Source organism: Euprymna scolopes, chromosome 17 (genome assembly GCF_053919585.1).
Source record: "Euprymna scolopes isolate OS-2025 chromosome 17, ASM5391958v1, whole genome shotgun sequence".
NCBI lineage: Eukaryota > Metazoa > Mollusca > Cephalopoda > Sepiida > Sepiolidae > Euprymna > Euprymna scolopes.
The window spans coordinates 94,783,279-94,797,855 of NC_136498.1; the positions used below are offsets into that span (position 1 = coordinate 94,783,279).

The window sequence follows — 14,577 nt, forward strand, 5'->3', positions numbered from 1 at the left end:
AAAAAATATATAAAAATTATGTAGTTTCCATAAAAAGGTACCTTAAATGGAATTAAAGAAAATTAAAATGTCAACGTAAAGGATCAACAATTAACGAATTATACTCCATAAAGTTCAAATGGAAAAATTGGCAATCTGATTCGTAAATGGATTAGAGTGTAGTCCAAAAAATCAGTTAACAATAAAGCGAGAGATCCATGAGTGATTATATATATATATATATATATATATATATATATATATATATATATATATATATATATATATATATACACACACACAATACTGTTTGTGTAAGCAAATAAAATTTCTTGTGTTGACAATGTTTATCATTGCGATTTCAACTAAATTAACAGTAGCCAAATGGCTGTTATCTAGACAGTCGTTTCTATTCCAGTCTGAGGATGTTGTCTGTCTCACTGCACTAAACAGTTGTGATACAGCGAAACAGTGTCTGTGGATAACTGTATGTGCGTGCGTGTGTTTGTGTGTCATTTATTGTTTAATTAAAAAAGATAGTAAGAAGATCCGACAATTATTGTCACTAATAACGTCTCGGATTCTCACTCACTATATATGACCAGTTAGAATAGTTATCATCCACACTGATGATTCCCGAAAAAATATGAAACATGTGTATATGGATAAAACGGAAAAAATATTTATCCTAATATTGTTTAATTATCCCTTTAACGCAGTTAGTACATAATTGGATTGTTGAACACTGTCATGACATAAATAGAGTATGTCTTCCCTTTCTGTTTATTTAGCCACATTCGTAGAGGTTCAGACTGGAAAGTAAAGGTGACTTTGGTGTGGGGTTTTAATCATGCGACTGGCAGAATAATCAATCCTACACACACGTAGGTTTGACTGTTTTTATCCACATAAATACGTGTTTATGTGAATAAAAGTTTAAAAAATATCACAATATTGTACATATATGGAGAGAGAGAGAGAGAGAGAGAGAGAGAGAGAGAGAGAGAGAGAGAGAGAGAGAGAGAGAGAGACAAATTAAAGTTGAACAAATGTATGTATGTGATCCGATGTTTAGATATATATATATTGATAGATCATTGAAACAAAGAAATCTATAGAGGGTCAGACTATTTTAGTCTTTTGGTCAGAGATACTTTCCAGAAATAATACTGAAAAGTTGATGTGCCCTCATGTAGAAAAATTGCCATGACACTCGTACAACTATTTCCCTCATCTTCCCTATTTTATTTCACTATCATTCCCGGAATCTTTCGTCAAGAACCTCTTCACTTCAACTAGCAATTACCATTCAATTCATTCCGTATTTCTACTGTCGATTCCCATCTATCTTTCTCAATATACAAAGAAACTCTTCTCTTTAGATTCAATTCAAGAACATCTATGGAACAAAATGATCTTTGATGCAGACAACTGGTTATTCCTCAAATAACTCAAAACTGTACCAAATGATGTGACCTCTTGTAGCATCGAATGTATTTCCGGATTAGATGCAATCATTATAACTATAATCTTTCTAGCGTTCATAATCGGCAGAAAGTTAAATCATTTGTTTAGAAAATTTTGGTGAACAATTCTTTACTTTAGTATGTTCATAGCAAATATCACCATTTAACCTAAACACTAAACTATAAAATCTGCTTTCTCTCTCTCTCTCTCTCTCTCTCTCTCTCTCTCTCTCTCTCTCTCTCTCTCTCTCTCTCTCTCTCTCTCTGGTTTGTAATGAAAAATAATTTGCTTTTCTTTTTAATTTTACAATATAAAAATCAGACAAATCATAAAACAATGCTACTATTATTGAAAGTACCTGATTCCAGACTCTACCTATATGGGTATGATATGTTTTAAGATGACTGCCACATCTGGTGAGGTATGATGCAGCACACTGTTTCCTTTCTTGACAGAGTACAAAATCGATTTAAAAATCTAGTAAGGGTGATTTTTTTTCTTTCCTAGTCTCGGAGTTTCTTAATTGTGGAATTGCTTCCAAACTGATTACAACTTGATCATCTTTAAATCAAATGTTGTCAACAAATTATTGTTATAAAGCACTCCAAAGTAATTTAACCTACTTCATACCACTGATAGATATTAATACTCTTATTCCTCATCTTTCGGTTGACAATCATTCTGCCTGATTCACTCTTATCCCTGAGTGGCTTTAAACCTTCATAAGTTATCACCTAATAGAAAACAAAACAAAGAAAACACTTTAAATTAGCATAATTTGCCATACTGAGGATCAACATGAATTGACTTGGCTTTTATGAGCGTCTCACCATTATTTGAGTTAAGCCTTCTCTCAGGCTGCCAAGCCACCAGGACATCAATGAAATTTCCTGATATTTGCATGTTGGTTTCAGAGAGGGTTATTTTATTTTTATTAATTATTTGCCTCCCTATTTTTCTTCTTTTTTTTTAACTTAACTATTATTTAATGTTTGTTGCTATATTCCTGAAATGCCATTGATGTCATTGTCCCATTTTGATTAATAGTTCTTGCCCTTATTTGTTATTTACTTTTCAGTGTATATAATTTTAAATGCAATCGAAATATTAAATAAATTTAGCATAAAAATGATCATAAAACATACCTTTGTACCAACAGTTTACCAGTATGTAAATATACTGACAAGAGAATGTGATTATGTAACGAAGCCATGAACACATATGTAGTAGCAGCAACATCTCGACATATGCAAATGACCAAGCTATGGCGTGAGTTGAAATCATAGGGAAAGAAGGGAAAGGAAAGAAAAGGAGAGCGACTTGAAACCATGTGACAGCGACAGCGACTTAGAAGCACGTCAGTGCGAGAGGAACTTTTAAAACAAGATCCAATCCAAACTTTTAACAAAAAAATGTGCTGAGAAGTGAATTGTAAACATGTAAACTGGTTGCAGCTGTGGACTGGAAAACAGGTAATTGACCCGAGAGAAACGCAGGGATGTACCCTCATTGTCACTGGCTTGAAAAATTATGTGCCCATAGTTTGGGGATAAAACGACCAATAATAAATGCCTTTTGTTTCAGCTGAAAAAATTTAAATCAAATTTCTTTCCTTTGTTCCTTTGCGACTGTCTCTGCGTATAACATGTTGGGTCCATTAATATGTAACGACCATGTTACTTATACATTATTTGTGCCGTACTGACCAGGCCTTTTTGCAAAAAAGGGTTTAAAATTAAAAAAATAAAGGAAAGGTTACCACCGGTGAAAATTCAGTTGCAAAGAAAGGAAGAGACAATGTTAGAATTATATGAATTTGCAGGTAAAAAACTTAATAGAAGCTATTATAATAAAGGAAAATACAAGGATGCTTAGAGTTGAGAAGAACGAGATGGTAACAGTACCAGGCATCACTGTATGTAAGGCAAGGCTTGTAGAATGTAACACCTGTAACTGTAATGAAGATTCCGATTTTATTATCACGTTTATTGACAAAAAATGAAAAGAATTCAAATGAAGCAAAGTTCACAACATGTGAAGAATCTTTAAAAAATCAGATGTCAAAGTTTTCTGTCATGAATAAGAAATGCCCGAATGATGAGTTAATTGTCGGAACAATCACATTTTAAAGCATGTGCTGCAGTTTTCTCCAGACGATGAGTTAATCCGGGATATTATTAAGTGACCCAAAATTTGTATATAAAACATTTCTTCTCTACCAGCATTTTGATTAGCAACATTTGTTTACAACTAAAACAAATACATGAAAATAGGATCTTCTTACTATCGTTTGGAACTGTAAGAGTAAAAACTGAAACAATCATATTAAGCAAGCAACTATCGTTTATTATATTTGTTAATGCCAGCAGAAACAGACTCTTCCCACATATTAATCATAATAAATCCACAAAATGGTTAGGAATACTTTGGCATATCAAAAAATGTCTCCAAGGACTTACCATCTGTGAAACACATTACTGCAGGACTGCTTACCTGCTGATTACAACTTGGTGGTCTTCAAATCCAATGTCAACAAATTCCTGTCATAGACCACCCCCATAAGCAATGAAATACAGCTCATACCATTGACCAATGTTACTATTCTCATAATATTTCTAATCTTTCGGTGGTCAGCCATTTCCATCTGATTAAACTTTATCCTTGAGCCTTGATAAACAATGATCTAACAATAAAAACAAAATTACATTTGCAAAATCAGATGAAATTTTAAGGATATTGAAAATCACCTTTCAAACAATCTGATCTATAATAATCTGAACCTATGCATGAAGTATTGTTGCTACACCTGGGCTGGCACATCCACCACGAGTCCCTCACTCTTAGACAAAGTCTAAAAAACAGTTTCAAATCTAATGCATTGCACACAATTTGCCAAGCTCCAACCATCATTGCAATGTTGCATCCCTATGTCTGTTTTACAAATAGTTCAGGGAATGTGGTCTGATATACTCATAGCACTTTGTGAACCCTCCACATGCATATCATCGACTAACCCAGCAAACAACAAAATCCCATCCCTTCACTGTTGAAGTCCCCAGATGCAGGAAAGCCTTCTACTTTAATAGATTCTTTCCTTGAACTGCTAGACTTTGGAATTCTCTCTCTGTTTCTTGGTCCTTTGTACTAACCTGCAAAAGTTTAAGAAGAAGAAGAAGAAAAAGAAGAAGAAGAAGAAGAAGAAGAAAAAGAAAGCTAAAAAAAAGTGTAAGTGTTTCAATGTGTTTCTATTTCATTAATAGTTTCCAATAGTCGTTAGGTCATAACATTCTCTTTAAATAAAAACGATACCAGCACCTCGTTTTGGATAAGAAAACCAATAAAAAAAAAAGAGAAACAGATGGAATCCATTGATAAGCAGTTCATTTTATTTGTGTGGTTTGCCTAAGAGATCACATTCTGGGTACTTGAGAAGAAGAGGGATAAAATATAAAACAGGTTTCCTACCATCTACTTTGTTATTTGCATTTTAAACACCTGGCATCAGGAAATGGATAAGAAATTAAAGGGGTAAACTTGTGCAAAAAGAAATCAGATTAATTCACAATTTGTAATTATAGTAAGATGATGATATATTTAATGATGATGCAACTTCAACTATTTGGTATGATTTATCAGTTTTACAGCAAATAAGATCATTTTAGGTTGTTTAATGGTGGATGTAACTTAAATCTGACAGAAATCACATTAACATTAGTAATAAAATAGCTGTCATGTTCCCCCAGGGAGTCATTTATGAGATAAAAGATAATTATCACTTTTTATAATAGGAAAATGATAATCCTTGCCAAATTTTAAATTCCTATAGCTTAAAAAAATGTCTTTTTTTTAATATATTAAGAAGACATAGACATGTCTCATATAGATAAGGAGTCCTAGGATTTATAACAATATTATCAGTGGAAGAATACAATGTTTAATTTGTATTATTAATTATATATAAATGGTGACAATAAAATTTTCAATTCAAACTGTATATATATATCTTCTTTTTTTTACAAAGAAGTCACCACTTATCAAGGCACGGAGGCCACACAAGGATAAGGGTTAATGAGTGTACAGTAGTCAATAGGACAATATCATAGTAATTGTAAGTAGTGGAAATTCAGTAAATTAGATGACTTAAGTGGGCGGCTCATCAAGAACTTGTTTACGTTAAACTTGAAGACGATCATATTATAGTCAGCTGGAAAGCAAGCAAACGGAAGAGAGTTCCACAGACGTGCAGTTCTAAGAAAGAAGCTTTGATTATGAAATCTACATTTAGGTTTAGGCATAGATAAAAAGTGGGGGAAATTATTGATAGTGGTTTCAGCTACGAGGGTTTCTCATAAAAGTTTGGTTAGAGGGGACCATAGATTGGAGTTCAGACGAGCACTTGCCATGAAAATAATAATAAAGCAGAGATAGGCTCGCAACGTCTCTTCTGTGAAAAAGAGGTTGCAGGGAAGAGAAAAGGGCATCCCCCATTAGGCTATGAAGTCTATTTTGAACTCTGTCAAGGCAGGATAAGCTGCTTCTAGCAGCTCCTGCCCAGATGTAGAAACAGTACTCCATCCTTGGACGTATCTGGCTCTTATACAAGTAGAGAATTGCATCAGCAGTGAGATATCTACTGGAGCAGTAGAAGTATTCCACCATTTTCCCAGCAGCCTTTTAGCAACGGATTTCATGTAAGTGTTCTATTTCAGATCAGAAGTAAAGAAGCTTGTCAAAACATGGAGCTTCCCTAAAACAAAAGCCATTCATTTCCAGATGGGGATCAGAGTGTTGATGATATAATTAATGCCAGACGGGGATCAGAGTGTTGATGATATAATTAATGCCAGACGGGGATCAGAGTGTTGATGATATAATTAATGCTAGACGGAGATCAAAGTGTTGATGATATAATTAATGCTAGACGGGGATCAGAGTGTTGATGATATAATTAATGTTAGACGGAGATCAAAGTGTTGATGATATAATTTATGCCAGACGGGGATCAGAGTGTTGATGATATAATTAATGCTAGACGGAGATCAAAGTGTTGATGATATAATTAATGGCAGATGGGGATCAGAGTGTTGATGATATAATTAATGCTAGACGGAGATCAAAGTGTTGATGATATAATTTATGCCAGACAATGATGTAAAGATAGAAGCTTGGTTTTAAATGCATTAAAAGTAATCAGCCACCTCTTTGTCCATTGTACCACATGCTCAAGATCAGAGGAGAGAGAATCAGAGAGAAATTGGTCATTTACGGCCTTTGATGTGTTGCCATAGATGATAGTGTCGTCAGCATAAATGTCTACAAATGATCTTAGGATGTGATTTAGAAGATCATTGATGTAGATCAGGAAGAGAGTTGGACTCGGGATGGACCCCTGAGGGACTCCAGCATTAATACTCTGAGCTTCTGATTTCTGTCCATCAACCACTACTCATAGCTGGAGATCTTGTGGAATAGACGCAATACCCTATCAAAGGTTTTGATATGTCAAGAGCAGTGACCCTAGAAAAGAAAGCCTCCATTGAGAAATTCACTAATCCTATGATATAACCGTTAGCATATCTGTTGTAGATCTAGCAGAACAGAAACTATATTGTATGTCACTAAGAAGGTTATTTTTGCTGAGGTGGTTGATTACTTCCCTATTTAACACAGATTCCAGCAATTTACTAATGATGCACAGGAGACTCATTGGTCTGTAGTGAGAGGGAGATGACCGATCATATGAATTCTTAAATATGGGGCATAGTGATGAGGTTTTCCAGGGTGTTGGGAAGCAACTAGTTCTGGTTGAAGCTTTTCCAGCACTATGATTGGAATGCCATCAGAGCCAGTTGCTTTACTGGAATCAAGGTTTTTGATTAGCTTGGCAATATCATGCACAAATATTTGTATGTCGCATAGTGTGTTTTCAGATACAAGAGGAAATATGGGGGGGGGCTTGGTTGCATAGGGTAGAATTAGCTGAAAAATTCTTGGCAAAGAGTTTGGTTTTGTCTGATGCTAACGAGATTATCTCAGGTTCATAGATGATGATTAGGATAGAGTACATGTTTCTGTTCAGGACCCTGTTTGTGATATGCCAAAACTGGTGGGACCGAGCTGCAGCTCAGCTATTTTGGACTTAATGGACTGAGCATACAACTCTTGCTTTCTTTATTACTTTTTTACAGTGGTTGCTGGCAGTTCTGAAAGCTGCTTTAGTCTCAGTACATCTATTATGTTGGAAACAATGGAAAAAGTGATTTCTGTGTGCAATGGCAGCATCACATTCTGGACAGAACCACAGCTGGCTGTTAGGTTTTTGCTTAAATTTTTTGAAGGGAATAAAGCGGTCTATACCGACAATTAACCATTCCATTAGGTCTGATACTATAGAGGACAGATTTTTTTTTTAAACATGGAACGCATTTGTCCCTTGTTCGACCCCTTAAAGTCCAAGCGATTCATTAAGTACACACTCATTTTATGGTAGGAGGGCGAATGAGTGTAGAAAAAAAAATATTCACAGGGTGCTTTCAATATCGAGGATTTAAATCCGAAATTTGAATGTGTTTAATTTTTATTTTTTATCTTATGCGTTTTGAAGTGTGAGATTTACTGAATATATTATCAATAATTAGTATCTTTCAAATGAGGATAAAAAAAATATATTTTTTTACAAAAACGCTAAAATATGCATATTTTTAAATCTTTAAAAATAAATTAAAAATTTAATTTTAGAATGTGTAAACTTTCCATGTACCAGTACATAAAGAATGCTTTAAAGAATCGATATTACAAAAAAAAACAAAAAAAAACCAGGGTGTAAAAATTATAAGCATTAATTATATCGGTAAGTGTCGTTTTACATGGGATTTTTTCAAGATATGGTAGCCCATTACGGTTTACAAAAGTTGTTACCTCCCTTTTTGAAAATTAACTATAATAATTAGAAAATAAGAAATGAAAAATGATTTTAATCATGAAATTAAAAACTGATTAAAAGTGATATTAAAACTGAGAAATATAATGCCAAAAATTTATGTTTGATATGGAAATAGAAAAAAGCAGTTTTTCTTTACTTTTAGTAAAGTATTAGGAAAAATTTAAAATTTGGTTGATCAATTATTTTGACAGAAAAAAATTATAAAGCTAAAAATAAGATTTCACTATAAATGGCGTTTGTAATAATAATTTAATTCAATTATTTAAAAAAAATGTATTTGCCTGTCTAGTTACATTAAAAGTCATGAAAATGTTTAAATAAATATTTAGATGTGACTAGGATCCCATACCTAAAATCCAAGATGGCGGCGGTAGGTAAAATGTATGAGTTCATGATAAAAATTGGAATTATTTGAATGTATTAAACTATAAGGAAATTATATTCTAATATTTTTGCATATTCTTATAGCCAATCATAGTAAATTTTATTTAGACATAAAAAAGTTGGTTTAATTGATTCAAAAACCTTTTTTAAAAAATATTTATGTTTTATTTACATTCTGTGAAGACTGGGTTAGACGCGTTTTTTTTTTGTTTTTTTTGTTTTTTTTAAATTTAAAACTTAAAAGTCTATTAAAAATTATAGAAAAGTATTATATTATTGTGCATTTAACATAAATATGTATAAAGGAAAAACTAGATGTAATATACATAGTCCAAATATGCATATAAATTCAGATCACATAAATCTCCGAGCTCAATAAGCTTCCATTTGGTGAAAAACAGACAAAATTTTTTCCAGTCTGTAGGAGCCTTTTCTAGTCTCACACAAAAACATGCATTCACATCTCAAGCTATATTACTTGTCATATACATACGTGCACACAAACATACATGCGCACGTCCACACACGTACATATATTCATGTTCGCATATATACACTCACATTCACGTGTATACACACACACACTAATGTACACACATACACGCGCACACAAGGACAACGTCACTTCCCCTTTCAAAGGAAATCCACACATGCGCAAAATACCACCGGAAACAATTATAAAAGCAAGAGCAATAAGCAGCATCTTCCTTTTTCGGACCAGCTCTCGAGCTGAGAGGTTCGGCTAACCAACCGCCTCCCTTTCGGGAGGCACACGCTCGTGCGCGTCACGTCCCCTGATACTATGTATGGGACACGAGCTAACAGACAGTATGTACACTTTATACGTTTTCTATCTCCATGGCCTGGATTGACTTTTTCTCATTCTCTCTCTTTACTACAATAGACTTTCCTCCTCACCAGCTAATAGCGAGAGACGCACACCGAACTGGATTGACTTTTTCTCATTTTCTCTCTTTCTATGACAATAGACTTTCCTTCTCACCAGTAAACAGCGAGAGACGAACGCGGACATGAACACGTGCGGTACCCTTTTCTTTCATTTGTTTCTTCACGAAATAAATACTAGTTCGTTTAATTCAAGTAAACGCGTTGTTCGTTCCTTCCTCAAAGCAATTCATTTCTCCCATTTCTCTTATCTTGTACGACTGGGGGATATGTATAATATATCCATCAGTCCACCACAAGTCTGTCCCAACAGATATGGATCCATAAATAAAGGACCGATCATTCAGTTTTTACAAGTTAATCTTACCTGATGAAGAGGAAAGAAAGAAACTAATTTAAAAAAAGAAAAAGGAAAGGGGGGAAAAAAGAGAAAAGGTCCGAGAAGGCTTACACAGCAAAGCCGTTGATAACAGGAATCTATGTTAGGAGCGGGGGGGGGGTAAATTTAGGTCAAACTTTATTTAAAGTTTAAGCTTTAAATACGCGTGTCATAAAAAACTTTGCACGTATCAGAATTTAAGTAGAAACTATGAACTCTGTTTTTTTTTTGTTTTTTTTAAATTAATATAGGGGTGGGGGATGGAAAACTTTCATTTCGAGCAGTTAATAAAAATTTGTGTAAGTTCGATTTACTCAGATAAAATATGATATAAATAAAATCAAATATAATTACTTAGGAATTATAATAAAGTAATAGAGATAAAAATGGATATATGAAGAGATTTTTAATATTAGAATTATATAGATAATATAGAAATTAAAAGATTAAATTTATTTAAAGACATAACTCATATAAACATATACATACACACATAAAAGCCATCGATCAATCTATATATATATATATATATATATATATATATATATATATATATATATATATATATATATATATATATTTGTTTATATCCTGCGATAGCAGTATCAGAATTTTTGTAGGAATTTTTGACACCCCTAACACGAAACTGCGAATACAATATAAAAATCTCGTAATTTCTCTGTTAAAAGTGGGTTATTTATTTTCTTTATGGATTATACTTCCAAAATAAACTATTACAGTTGTTTTAAAAGTAATAAAAATATTTTTATTTTTTTTTTAAAACAGTAATGAATTTTCCGAACTCAATATTTTTCAATTTTTAAACTCAATATTTTTAAATTTTTAAATTTTAAAAATCTATCAAAATTTTTCTATTGATTCTATTTTTACGATATTTTCAGGGTCAATGTGAAATTTTATGTTCTTTCCAATAAACCGAATATAATATTTTAGACAAACGTTTTTTTTAAATTCACGCCCCCCCATTTTCACGCCCCCCATTTTCACGCCCCCCCCATTTTGAAATGTCTATTAAAAAGTAAATAATTAATTTATGTTTAATAGGTTTATATATCACAAATTGAAGAGAAAAGGTCAATAAATAATATATTCAAATTTAAAACAAAAAAAAAAATCAGTTTTTTAGAAATTTACCTGTAAAGTCCGAAGTTTAAAACCTTATTTTATAAGAACACATTTTTTCTTTTTGTCTTTTTTTTTTTTTTTAATGAAACCTTGGTCCTTGCTCCTTTAATTGAAAAAAAAATTAGGGCTTGAATTACATTTTTCGAGGAGTTATAAGCTTAGAAAGATAGGGGGTCGAATAATTTACGCCTCTCATTTTGAAATGTCTATTAAAAAGTAAATAATTAATTTATGTTTAATAGGTTTATATATCACAAATTGAAGAGAAAAGGTCAATAAATAATATATTCAAATTTAAAACAAAAAAAAAAATCAGTTTTTTAGAAATTTACCTGTAAAGTCCGAAGTTTAAAACCTTTTAAAAAAAAAAAAAACACATTGTTTTGTTTTTTTTTTTTTTTAAATAAAACCTTGGTCCTTACTCCTTTAATTGAAAAAAAAAATTAGGGCTTGAATTACATTTTTCGAGGAGTTATAAGCTTGGAAAGATGGGGTGGAATTATTCACTATTTTCACGAAATTTCTGACACTGCTAATCCTGCGATGTTAAGATCGAGTTAAAAATGTATATAACTAACAAGATACTAATTTCAAATGTTACAGAATAATAAAAAAAAAATTTGAGAATGATTTTTTTGAGATGTGATGATATTTTGCTAATTTCTATTTACAATGCCCCCCCCCCCCGGGACAGAGTTAGACACCAGGGTCGTTTTTTAACGTGGAGAAAAGGAACAAAAATAAAAATTGTCTCAGTCGTGAAGGATTTCTCCTCCACTGACAGAGAACAAGAAATTGAAGTGCAGCATCTGAAGAACAGATACTACACTTTGATCTTGTCCCGAAGGCCAATTGACAGCAAATCATCATTATAACAAATTGAAGATACTGATATGTTCTTGGTATGAAAAATATAAAACATCGCATAAATTTAGTTACCTTGTAAAGAGCTTGCCAGTCACCAATGGAGGCCTGGGATTGCATCATACGAGATAGGATACGCTGGAAAAGGATTTAAAGAATGAAAAAAGGCGCCCAAGATTAGATAAACAAATTCAGTTAATATAAGAAATCATTTTTAAAACGAAATTTGATGCTAAACAAATTATTTTTCTATAAGTGAAAACAATATAAATCAAATATTTCAGTCAACTCCAACATTCTTCAGTAAGTTTTAAACATTGTTCTTTCATTCATTGTTGAGCTATGATGACGAATATCGGTGATAGAGGCAAAGAAATCAAAAGCTCAGAGTATTAATGCTGGAGTCCTCAGGGGTCCATCCTGGGCAAGACTCTCTTCCTGATCTACATCAATGATCTTCCAAATTACATCCTAAGATCATTCATAGACATCATTTTGGCGACACTATCATCTATGGCAACACTTCAAAGATCATAAATGACCAAGTTCTCTCTGATTCTCTGATTTTGAGGATGTGGTACAATGGACAAAGAGGTGACTGGTTACTTTTAATGCATCTAAAACAAAGCTTCTATCTTTACATCATTAATGCTCTGATCACTGTCTGGCTTCAATTGAAATGAATGGCTCCCATCTTGAGAAGGCTCCATGTTTTGACAAGCTTTTGGGTCTGACCTATACTCCAGATCTGAAATGGAACACATACATCAAATCTGTTGTCAAGGTCGCTAGAAAATGGTAGGATCCTACCACTCCAGTAAATATCTCACTGTTGATGCAATTCTCTACTTGTATAAAAGCCAGGTACATCCAAGGATGGAGTACTGTGGTCACATCTGGGCAGGAGCTGCTAGAAACAGCTTATCTTGCTTTGACAGAGTTCAAAAAAGACTTTGAAGCCTAGTAGGGGATGCCCCTTCGTCTTCCCTGCAACTTGTTTCCCACAGAAGAGATGTTGCAAACCTGTCTCTGCTTTATTATTATTTTCATGACAAGTGCTCGTCTGAGCTCCAATCTATGGTTCCCTCTAGCCAAACTTTCATGAAAAACACTCGTCTCTGAAACCACTATCAATAATCTCCCTTATTCTTTATCTGTGCCTAAACCTAAATGTAGATTCCATGAACAAAGTTTCTTTCTTAGAACTGCCTGTGGAACTCTTCCATTTCCCTGCTTTTCAATGATCATCTTCAAGTTCAACGTGAACAAGTTCTTGATGAACCGTCCCCCTAAGTAATCCAATTTACCAAATTTCCACTACTAATGATTGCTATGATATTGCCCTATTGACTACTGTACACTCATTAACCCTTATACTTGAGTTGCCTCCAGGCTTTGATAAGTGGTGATTCCTTCGTAAAAAAAAAAAAAAAAGACACAAGATGCTTATTGATCTTGGTCTTCAAAAGACTAAATGGAGACTGTTATTAATGTGCTCATTTATTTGTGTAGAGATAATGCTGGTACATTAGAGATCCAATATTTTTACACTGAAAAACACTGTAAATTTAAAAATATAAAAAATCATTATAAAACAAAGTTCAGTGCTAATATATATATAAGAGCAAATAGTTAATAAAACATGTTAAAAAACACTTTGAAAAAGTTTTAAAAACATTTAATCTGAAAAGGAAACACTTAATAAGTGGATAGTCCTATATATATATATATATATATATATATATATATATATATATATATATATATATATATATACTGAGTTATACAGACTGATGTAAAAAGGACTTTGAAATTTTAATGGCATCCATCTTGTTAAGTTATCTACCTTGTATTAAGATATAAGAGTTCTATTCTTTTGTGATAAGGTTATAGAGTAATCTCCCTTGCTTTTTGTTTTTGGTTGCGAAAACAAAGATAGTTGTTTGGACAAATAGACTGAATTTATCTGATAATGAAACTAATGCTGCAGTTTTATGTTATTCGTCCATCTGGGCATAACTGGATATCTCTGCTAGTTGCCGAAAAACAACCAATCCTGGTTTACAGAACCATTTTAAAAATGAAATTGAATATTAATAGAATTGATTGAATATATATTGCGGGGGGGTTGAAGCCATCAGAAATTGGTCAGCATGAAATCCATAATTTTACATAAAACAGGATTATCCAAATTGATGCTCTTCAAGAATTTACAGACTGTTTCTTTTCATGCATTTATTCAAAGGGTAAACAAGAGAGAAAGGCAAAATGGTAGTTCCGTAGCAGGAAGCCTGAAAGTGTGACTGATTATGTTCAATGCAAATATAAAGAGCAAACAAGCAATATTTAAATATCAACCTTGCCTAAAATGTTATACATCTCATTGACTTTTGACCTGGATCCTCCAAAGTGAGGTCGGCATTGGGTGGGGTAGTTATATATTTGACATTTTCATTGCTACACTAAGGAAATGGAGAAATCAGGTTTTCCTATGCTTGTCACAACGTAG

General features: G+C 32.8%; 1 protein-coding gene across 6 annotated transcripts in view; it reads right to left on the minus strand.

Moving 5' to 3' along the window:
- LOC145296850 (mutS protein homolog 5-like) overlaps positions 1–14,577 on the minus strand; it is a 1,881,756-nt gene that overhangs the window by 237,882 nt on the left and 1,629,297 nt on the right. For 5 of the 6 annotated variants that reach the window (XM_080142982.1, XM_080142983.1, XM_080142984.1 and 2 more), the window contains one exon: positions 12,144–12,206. The exons of the other annotated variant lie outside the window; for it this stretch is intronic. In XM_080142982.1, coding sequence (XP_079999108.1) covers positions 12,144–12,206 — 63 coding nt within the window. The remainder of the gene's footprint in view (positions 1–12,143; positions 12,207–14,577) is intronic. 6 annotated transcript variants of the gene reach the window in all.